This window comes from Brassica rapa, chromosome A06 (genome assembly GCF_000309985.2).
Source record: "Brassica rapa cultivar Chiifu-401-42 chromosome A06, CAAS_Brap_v3.01, whole genome shotgun sequence".
Lineage (NCBI taxonomy): Eukaryota > Viridiplantae > Streptophyta > Magnoliopsida > Brassicales > Brassicaceae > Brassica > Brassica rapa.
Window position 1 is genome coordinate 10,501,725 of NC_024800.2, and position 11,052 is coordinate 10,512,776.

General features: G+C 33.5%; 2 protein-coding genes across 3 annotated transcripts; one reads left to right on the forward strand and one right to left on the reverse strand.

Moving 5' to 3' along the window:
* Positions 1-2,528: 2,528 nt before the first annotated feature.
* On the forward strand, positions 2,529-4,822 carry LOC103873153 (BTB/POZ and TAZ domain-containing protein 2). Of its 2 annotated transcripts, none has more exons than XM_009151579.2 (5): positions 2,529-2,753; positions 2,842-2,984; positions 3,178-3,481; positions 3,705-4,051; positions 4,383-4,822. In XM_009151579.2, the coding sequence occupies exons 1-5, from the start codon at positions 2,598-2,600 to the stop codon at positions 4,567-4,569; spliced, it is 1,137 nt and encodes a 378-aa protein (XP_009149827.1). In that variant the 5' UTR covers positions 2,529-2,597; the 3' UTR covers positions 4,570-4,822. The 2 variants fall into 2 exon arrangements, with proteins under 2 accessions (XP_009149827.1, XP_033129049.1); XM_033273158.1 differs by having other exon boundaries at positions 2,551-2,753; positions 2,832-2,984.
* A 2,602-nt stretch (positions 4,823-7,424) lies between these two features.
* On the reverse strand, positions 7,425-11,052 carry LOC103873154 (KDEL-tailed cysteine endopeptidase CEP3). Its single transcript, XM_009151580.3, has 3 exons — positions 9,223-11,052; positions 8,597-8,976; positions 7,425-7,950 (listed from the first exon to the last, which is right to left on the reverse strand). Exons 1-3 carry the CDS (start codon positions 9,659-9,661, stop codon positions 7,663-7,665), a joined length of 1,107 nt encoding a protein of 368 aa, XP_009149828.1. The 5' UTR covers positions 9,662-11,052; the 3' UTR covers positions 7,425-7,662.

Genomic DNA, 11,052 nt, shown 5'->3' on the forward strand with positions numbered 1-11,052 from the left:
TTTAGATCTCACCAGAAAGTGTTTCAGAAGTGGTAAGTGACTTTCAGTGTAAAAGGAAAGATAAAAAAAGTGTATCATGACTCAAATTGTGTCACGCAATGGATAATAAACAAGAGGACCACGAGTGGTGATACAAGAGGGCTTGTAAGAAGGGAAGAGAACAAAATGGCACGTTGGATGAGGAGGGTGGCTCTTGGGAATAGGCAAAGGTCGGTTTATTGCAATAACCGGCCTTTCTAGATTTAAGAAAATAATATCCCTTTAACGACAAACCCATGTTTTGGTCTGGTTATTTCACTTTCCACATAGGATTCACAAGAAAGCATAAAATCTGCCTACATGGACAAAACGTAGTATTGTTTTCTGGATCACAAACAAAAGCATCCTTATAATAAGTCACTTTTTCAGGGAAAAAATTAAAAAATATTGAGCTATATATTTTGGAAAATGCAGTCCTACACCGTCGATCGAACTTGTGATTTCTATGTTACATTACGTCGGGCCGTCGGCTATAGTAAGATGTTAAAACAAATACATGCTAATCCAATTCTTTTTTTGGAAAATGTTAAATGAAACGAAATTGTGCATACCTTTTAGTTTCCAGTTACATTTTAAAATTGTAATATTTCATATACTTTTATAAATTCTAAATTCTAAACCTTACTGTTCATAATGTATCAAAAACATAATCTTAATCAAATGGATAGTTTTTAAAAATAAGTTTTCTTAATAGGAAACTTTTAGTTACTAGAACTTTTTTCAAATGGTTATTTTGCTAGATATCTGTCGATAGTCAAATAGTATTATATTCTTTCTAAAATATTTTTCTTTGTTCGAAAATATAAATTTGAAAATAATTTATTTGTTCATTATCAAGTATCTTTAAGATTGATCTACACTAACATTCAGATTTTTATCCAAAAATGCTTATTTTCCGACAGAAAACAAATAGCAAAAAAATATGGACAATTTTTTCAAATAGTCATATTTAAGTTTTGTCACAAAAATAGCTTTAAAGAAAGAAAATGACCAAAATAACTTATTTAATTTTTATTTTGAAATTTTTAATTTTTATTTTTTAAAATTTGAAAACACATCTCCAAAATCTCATCCATTAACTCTAAACTTAGGCCTGAGCGAAAATAACTATACCCGAAGCCCATACCTTTACCCGTACCGAAGTAGCGGGTTCGGATCGGTAACGGATCCATGCTAAATACCGAATGGGTCTTAACCTCTTGGCTTTCGGATAACCGATCGGTTCGGTTGTAAACCGAGTCCGAACGAAGCACCCGAGCTAAACCGATCTTATATATGATTTATGTTATTCTTTATGTTATATGCTGTTACATTTACATAATTTCTATGTATTTTCCTCTCTCTCTTGTTCTCGTTTTCCTTTCGGCCACCAACCCTAATCCCAAAAGAACAAAGTTTTTTGATTCAATCTTATAATAATAAAATGGAACTATAAATCTCTTTGTCTCTCTGTCTCATGTTTTACCTGAGAATTAGAAGAATCAAAATCAATCACAGGTTCATAAGTTTTCTTTCTTCTTCTTCGGTTTTTCTGGAAATTTTTAATTGATTCCAAATCAATAGAAACATCTTCTATTTGCATGTCTTTTGATTCGCTTTTTTCATTAATTCATCTTTTATATGCATGTTTTCTCTTTAATTTTTCATTGTTATCTGTAATTTCTTGTTCTTATTATTCACTTACATATGTGCTTTTATGTTTACTGGTGGTTTTGACATCATCTTTTGATTGAGAAACCATAACAAAAAGATGAATCTGAAGCTGTTAACGATCGTTTGTATTTTCATAGTGGGGAGATGCAAAATCGACTGAGCATTTTGATTTGCTTATGGTTTAATTCATGTTGTCTAATACTCTAGTACTATTATGTGGCTTTCAATTTCAGTATCTTTCTAAGTTTTAGAGTAAAGTTTGTTCTGTTTTGGTGTGTTAATGAATGGGTAGTTCGGGTTTTTTTTGGGATTTTTTGGTTATTTTGGTTTCAAAACCCGAAACCGAACCGGGTCCATTTCAATTTCGGGTTTAAGCGGATCTTCTGAGCTTTATCCGGACCGATCCGAACCCGGTTGGTTCCGAACCGATACCGTACCGGAAATTTTAAAAAACCGAATGGGACTTCTAGGCTTACATCCGAAAATCCGAAAACCCGTTTAAACCGAACCGAATCCGACGGGGGGACCGAACACCCAGGCCTACTCTAAACTCTAATTGTAGATTAGTTAATCTTAGAATAAAATTATTTTGATTATTTTCTTCGTTAAAAGCTATTTTGTGAAAATAAAATAAAAAGAGTAATTTTATAATTTTTCAAAAAATATTAGTAGCCTGATAAAAAAAAAGATACTGTATTTATTTTGGTGAAAAAGATCACGCGCCAGCTCAAGAGCGTGTTGATAAGACTTGACAGACGCAAAAGATATTTATAAAAACGCCACGTAGGCACTAAAAGGTTGGAGTATGGGTCCCAGCTCGCTAAGCTCTATATATTACGAAATGTACCAAAGTTTTTTCTTACAACCACATCTTTCTATTTCTTTCAAAACTCTCTCTCCAATTAATGGAACCTGTCCTTGTAGCGATGGCCGTAACCGCCACGTCAGAAGACGACGGATTTTCGTTAATCACCGATAAAGTTTCATATAATCTAACGGCGTCAGACGTTACTATCGTTACCTCAGGCAACCGTCGGATTCCGGCTCATTCCGGTATTCTGGTATAAGTTTGGTTCTTTTTCTTAAAATGGTTCGGTTTTAAATATTTCCGGTTTGGTTCGGTTTTAACTTATGGATAGGATAATGCAGGCTTCGGCTTCACCAGTACTAATGAACATCATGAAGAAAACGGTGAAACGTTACCAACGCTATGGAGCTAAGAGAGCCATCAAGATTCTTGGCGTTCCATGCGATGCCGTTTCAGTCTTCATCAGATTCCTATACTCTTCTAGGTTGGTTAACTGCAAAATCAAACATATATTTTCTTATCTGATGGTAGAATATAAACGTTTTATACACAAGTGGAAATAATCAACGGCTGATTAATTTTAAAAATAATTAAATCTCAAACCGTGAATCTTTCTTTAAACACCTGGTCAATGACTAAAAGTACTTTCTTGTATCTTTGTTTTTCTTCACGCGTAGTTTGACGGAGGATGAGTTGGAGAAATATGGGATCCATCTTTTAGCGTTGTCTCACGTGTACATGGTGGCGAATCTGAAGCAACGCTGCTCAAGAGGCGTCGTTGATGGTTTAACTGCGGAGAACGTTGTCGACGTTCTCCAGCTAGCTCGGCTCTGTGATGCTCCAGATGTTTGTCTTAAATCTATGCGTCTTATACAGTCGCAGTTTAAGACTGTTGAACAGACCGAAGGATGGAAGTTTCTCCAGGAACACGATCCTGTTCTTGAGCTCGATATCCTCCAGTTCATCGACGATTCCGAATCGGTAACTATTTCATCTTTTCTTTAGTTGTTTTAAAATACATAATATGTGTTTTTTGTTACTACCAAAAGGAATAAAAAGATAATGAAACTTATAAAAATATAGCAAATATGTATTTTAAATATATAATTATTATTTTAATTAAAATTTTGAGAAAAAAATTGGTTTATTCGGTCTGGTGTGTTACATTTTTGTGATTTGTGTGTTGGATGATGATTTAATGCAGAGGAAGAAAAGAAGACGTAGGCATAAAAAGGAGCAGAATCTGTACATGCAACTAAACGAGGCAATGGAGTGTATAGAGCATATATGCACCCAAGGTTGTACATTGGTCGGTCCAACAAACATTGTAGGCGTTAACAAGTCAACGACTGTTCCGTTTGGGGGGAAGTCAAAGCCTTGTGAGGCGGTTTCCACGTGTTACGGCCTCCAGCTTTCGATACGTCATTTTGCGGTATGCAAGAAAAGGAGTAACGAGAATGGTTGTCTTCGTTGCAAGCGGATGCTTCAACTCCTAAGACTCCATTCTTCTATATGTGATCAGCCAGAATCTTGTCGCGTCCCTCTTTGCAGGTATGTCTCCTAACGTTTTCTTTTATCGATTGAAAAAAGTTTTGCGTTAATTTGAAATTAATTATTCATTTTTTTAGAAAGAAAATTATTCTTTTGAAATTAATTATTCCTTCATATAGAAATCAACACTGATTTGATAGTATACAAAAAAAGTTTCACTTTTTGAAAGAGACACATCTGGTTTGGCTTTACGTTGACACTAGTTCGTTGTCACCCACCTTTAGAAACTTTGCAAATTGCTGTGAGAATTGATGGTGGACCTTTGTGTAGATATTTGCAGATATTTAGAATTTTATGTGTCTTAGTCAACTTTTTTTTTTTTTTGGAGCAGGCAATTTAAGAAAAGGGTAGAACAAGACAAAAGGATGGGTGAAGACACCAAGTGGAAGCTTTTGGTGAGGAGGGTGGTGTCTGCAAAAGCTATGTCTTCATTATGTCAGTCGTCAAAGAAGAACAAATATGATGGAGAAGCAGAAGGATTAGTCAGGAACAGAACAGGAATGAGGTGGGGTTTGTAGATAATTATGAAGATTAGTTCGTCCTTAAAGTCGTATTTGTTCATTTGTTTCTTTTTGTATGGTTGAAGTCTCAAGGGTATACAATCATGTATCATTTAATCGGTGTAGATAGAGGGTTTAGTTTGTAGTTGAGTAAGCCCTTTTAAATTGGCAGCGTGTAGGCCACATTTGTTTGTTTATTTTACCTCAAATATCAGCATGTAATAATAGACGGTTAAATAAATGTTGTCTGATTTAAAGAGGTGTTTTCATAGCTCATGTGGGTTACAAGAGGTGAATTTAAGGTAATGACCATGGTTATTGACAAGTTTACATAGAAACTTGGATTGAAAATTAGAGTGAAAGTAAGTAAACCAACTGACCAAGTGCGGCTGGTTAGAACAAGTTCTTTTGTCACACAAGACCAAAATTTAAGTTCAGTGTTACACTTAGTGAGTGACTGGTGTAACCTTAGCGGTTGCGGGAGTTTGCGGATGGTTGCAGTTTTAAGCGATTTTAAGAGATATGTACAATATTGCGGTTAGAAATTGGTGCGTTTACGAGATACTTATTATGACTGGTTAACCACCAAATACAACAACGATTAAATAATAAATTAACAACATTTATATTTTATATAAATAGAAAAATATTAAGCATCATAATATTATAATAAATTGAAACATTTTATTTTAAAATTATATTTTAATTTTTTTTTAAAAAATAGAAAATATTTAATTTATATTATAAATTTTAATTTATATTATAATTTTTAAAATAATAGAAAATATTTTATTTTAAAATTTTCTAATATAAATTAAAATATAATAGATATATTTTATGTTTTACTTTTTCAATTTAAAATTTTTATTTTTATTTTTGTATTTATATTGTTTTTTTTAAAACAAATTACAAGCTTTTGAATTTAAGAAGTTTAGAACGGATTGAAGCGGTTTAGAGCGGGTTGAGTAATTATTGCAAAACGCTAACAACTACTACCAACCACAACATATGAGTTAGCAGGTGGTAGCGGGGAAACCAGGCATGCCCTTAATAAAAAACAATTTATGTTTCATGGAGCCACTATAAAGATAATTAAAGGTTGGTTCAGATTTAAAGAAAAATATCTAAGTATGTGACAAAATAATAACATTAAATCTATCATAAACAAAATAATAATGAAAAATTAAAAGAAGATGGAGATAGAAAATGATAGAAAGATAATTCTCAGACGAAAAAACTCTCAAAGAAATTCGAATATGACATTTATCATTATGTGAATGGTCTTTGTTTACATTTTAGTTAAATTATTAATCAAACTAATAAAATGAATGAGATATTTTTGTTATAATATCTGTTTTTGTTTGGTATGCATGTTAAGAATTGTATAATCAATAATCACCATGATAACCAATTTCTGGTTTGCCTTTTGCTTGGACATGTCTTGATATAAAAAAAATAAGTGTTTTTTTTTGTGTAGAGTGGCTCTCCACATGGAAATTGAAAAGTGAAGGTGGAAAGGGAGGATGTTTGTTGCCCAAGAGAAGAAGGCGGAGTGGGACTTAGGAAACTAAAGGAGGTCGTTGAGGTAGCATCACTGAAATAAATATGGGGATTCCTTACCAAGTCTGGTTTCTTGTGGGTAAACTGGGTTCAGAAGTATTTAGTAGATGATCCATGGAATTGGAGAAAACTATTAAAGTATCGGCCTATTGCTCAAACTTTTATCCAGTCTGAGATTCGAGATGGTTAGGCAATGAGATTCTAGCTGCATAATTTGCTTCCTTTGCGCAGGCTCGTTGACATAACCATGCAAAGAGGTATGTTGAAGCTAGGCACTAGATGGTTTCCTCATGTATGTGATGTTGCAGTTAGATTTGATGAATGACGGCTCCATAACACGCAAAATCGTATACTGAAGGGAATGATTGACCAAATTAGAACCTTTTCAATCTCCCTAGATCAAGGGATAAAGATGGGATGTTGTGGAACAGTGGAAGCATGGTCAAGGGGACTATCAACCCATATTTTCCTCTAGCAACACTAGGAACGAAAGTAGAATATCGGAAAGAGCCTAAGACTGGAGTAAGTTTCTTTGGTTCTCCCAAGGCGTTGCCTAGGTTTGCTCTCATAATTTGGTTGGTAACTAGAGATCGTATAACAACAAGAGAGCGTATGAAAAACTGGGCATGTGGATTAGGTCGTGTTTATTTTATGGAGAGTCGCTTGAATTGTGGAACCATCTTTATTTTGCATGTCCATACACCTACGCATTGTGGCTTGAATTTTCTGGGAATTCTGTTCGGTGAGGATCCCGATTAAGACTGGGACTACACATTGGAGATGTTCACAAACCGCACATATGATTGGCTAACTTAATTTTATCTTCTTGTTATTAGTATTTCAAGTTTCTATTTATGTCATATTGATATAGAGATCAATAAAAAGCAGGTACAATCAACTTTTCAAATGTCTAACACAACTTGGGCATGAGATTGATAAGGTACTGAGTAATCAAATTGCATCAACTCGGTATTTCGAGAAGCTTAAACTCCACGTCTTGCTTCAGAAATAGTATAGTTCAAGAAGAACCAACACGGATTGATTATTTATTTCCTTTAAATGATTACAAGTTAATAATGCTTTGTAATATCTTTCTGATAATTAAATAAAAACCGAATTTCTATGGTTAAAGATGTTCTAACCGATGTCAAGCGGCCGATTCTGTAGGTTATTTTTGCTATTAAACCTACTGTCTGAGTTCAGATCTATTATGTAGAAAAGAACTTAGCAAACATGCATACTTATTTTGATGGTTCAAATCAGATACGCTTTAGATCAAACGAGGTTGGATTAAGGTTCGCTTATGTAGCCCATTGATCAATATGGCAAGTAACAAGGACATGAAAATCGACACAATGTATACATCATAATAATGAAGTAAGAAAGAAGGTGTCAACATGGCATTTTAAAGGAAAAGAAAACCCATGGAATAAGATATAAAACACATGCAATAACAAACTCAAAAGTAGGATATTCAACATATTATATATCTTCCACAATATAAGAATTCTTGACGTCCCATCTTTTAATGAATCATGTGACTCACAATCTCTAGAGTTCGTCTTTAACAGCATCAGAAGCTATTGGCTCATGAATAGTATTAGTTTCTCCAGAGGAACTAGAAGAGAGCTTGGTGGGATAAGAAGCCTCCATTGCTATACCGCAACGTCCTTCGTTCTCAGATATTCCTCTTTCAATCCTAACATAGCCTCCTTCTCCCCATTCAGGACCCCATGAGTTTCTCACTATCCAATATTTTGTTCCGCTTTCTGTCTCTCCGTACCCGACAATCGCCACTCCATGGTTTAACTGAGTCCCACATTCTCCAGTGAACACACCCTTTGATAGGATACAAGCACGTTTTAAAGAATGTTATTTTTTTGTTTCTCGTTAAACATGGCACTGATAAAAAAAAAGTTAATCTGAATCTTAGATCACTTAGCATGCATTCCATATGGACATCTATTAATATATATATACTTTTATTTGAGTGCACAGTTTTTTTTGTTTTTTGTTTTAAACAGAGTGCACAATTTTATTCAAACAAAACCCCGTTTTAAAAGATACATCATACTGTTTTGTTGTATGTATATATTGAAAATAAGAAAACAATCTACAGATAAACCCTAAATCTTAAAGTCTCTATATATTGAACTTGAACCATAAATCCAAGAATACTTCAACTCTAACGCCTAAAACTTGATTTCCTAACCTAATATATAACCAAATGGATATATTTTCCTTTATTTTGAATAATTTAACTACTTTTTCTAACTTGACTTTTATGAGTCGTTTCCTAACTATCCTTTCGTACATCGTGTGCCACTACTAACAAATATAGAAACAAATTAGTAAGCATTTATCTGCATAATTTATAGAAGCAACCCATCTAAGTAAACTGATATAAACAAATGTTTTTATTTTTTGTTTTCTTTTTTTTCAACAAGCAAAGGTCTTTTCTATTTAATTTTTTATTAAATATTACCTCAGAATAAAGCTGGAAATCTGAGCTCCCAGCATCAATGGCTACAGAGACAGGCTGATGAGCAGCAGCTTTGAGAAGTGCCTCCTCGTCATTCTCAGGGACGTGCTCGTGTCCGTCAATCGTTACGGTTTCTCCTTCAATATATTTAGCTCTGCAGAGATCAACGTCGTTAGAAATGTAAGGATAAGTCTCTTCAGTTTTGATACCACCATTGTTATTGATAAAATCAAACGCAGGTTCCATAAGACCTCCTGAACAGCCTTCATTCTCTTCATTGTCACAATCAACAAGCTCTTGCTCGGATAATGAAACTAGTTTGTTTGTTCTGATCTTGTTTATTCCTTCTACTGCTGCAACCGTAGAAAATGCCCAGCAACTTCCTGGAAAATTTTGTTTATATAGCCATTTGATTAAAAAGAAAAAAAAGAGAGTCAAGAAGAAGACCAAATCAGACACAAACAGAACAACATAAAACAGAATCCAGACAAATCTCTAAACTTTGAAGACTGGTTTATGTCAGATGTTCAAAAAAAAATCAAGATGTCGAACACCCATTCAAGAACGAGAAACTCGCCAAGAAAAAATAAAATCAAGAAGTCATTTTGGCTTATTAATAAACATCTTACCACAATCTTGTTGACTCTTGACATCAGTGACAGCTCCCTTTTCTCTCCAATCAACAGAACTTGGAACAGCGGTTACATTCTCATACATGAATCTACCAGATCCGCGCTTAGGTCCACGGAGCATCCGGTGATGCTTAACATTAGAACCAGCGTAGGAGTTTCTGAACTCATGGTGTGTCATGTCGGCGAATCTATTGATCTTGAGTTTGTAAGGTTTGTTTTTCTTGTTTGTCTTGTGGACATGAAGCACATTGTGTCTAAAAACGTTGAACCGTTTTATTGACTCGTGGGAGGCTCTTGATACAGAGTGGTGGTTTCTCCACCTTTCATAGAGCTTCGATAAGCTCTCCTTGGTCTGTAGTTCATTTTCGTGGAAATCAAATCCTTGGGATGCTTGGAGGAGGAAGAGAACAGAGAGAAAGATCAAGACAACTTTCATTTTTTTATTCTTGTATTTTTTTTTTGTTATGTTTGTCTCTTGTGATAGAGATATGCTTTGATGAAATGATTAGAACATAAATATCTATTTTTATTTGGAATATTTAATCGTTGAATTATTATTATTTTTATTTAAATATACATGTAATTGCTGGTGACTTTCTATTTATATACAGTAGTTTTATTTATTTCAACGGTACAATTAATTAGGAATGTTAGTCTGAATCTAACAGAACTGTTTCGAAATAGAAAATATTCCTTCTATCTCGATTGCAGCGTAAGCTCACTCCAAGATATACGGCATATGTCTTTTTAGGCTATAATCTAACAACTCATAAAATCATATTTTCAAAACATGTGTATGATAAAACACATTCTGATTTTAAAACCGTATGGATCCATCTTTTTTCCCTTCAGGTTCAGATTCAATGTCTGACAACTTCTTGACTCGATTAAAAGGACGTGTTAGAATTAATATTAATCAAATATATCTTCTTGATATAGAATATTACTTGTGATTTTATACGATCTCCAATGTAACCTATTTATATATTGAAAAATCTATTGAAGGGCATTTAATTCTTTTTTTTTTGAATTATACAAGAATATCATGTCTCCACAGAAGTGGTTCAGACTAATCATGTGTTACCATGTGTGGTTCTATGTTCCTGGCGATGCCAAACGAATCCTGATGTGTATTAAACTTTTTGCCCTCAAATTAATCACTACTAGACCACAAGTTCTGGTAAAAGAGCATATAACTCGAATCCATCTTATAAACACCCATGGTCATAAAGCATAATTATAAATAGTCTTATGATAATATTCAATCCACCGATATTAGTTTTTTGTGTGGTTGAGTTGGTTTGTATATCAATTAAATTTTTTACATTTTATGAAGATAAAAAACTATAGGATTCATATTTTATTCAAATAAAATTATAATAGTAATAATCAAAGGTATGATGGTTTGGTGGTAGAACAAGAAGGTTTCTTTTCTTCCAGATTCAAATCTCCTTTGATACAAAATGTTATTCTTTTTTTTTTTTTGTAACAACAAAATGTTATTCTTAAACTGCCTTTTCAAAGACTGATTCCATATACAAAAAAAAAAATATGAAACAGAGGAATTGGTAACTCATCGTCTCAAATTCTCAATATTTATTATTGATACATGTATATCAGTATACGTGTTATGCAAGTGAGAATAAATGACTAACTGAGAATGCTGGCCGAACATCGTGCGTGGGACGACAATACCATGAATGGTAACATGGTAAGTATTAAGTACAACGTTCACAAAACACGTGAAAAGCAACGAACATCAAAGTCTAACTAATTTGACAATTTTTAAATTAGGTAGAATAGAATAGCTGTCAGGCAAAAAAAAAG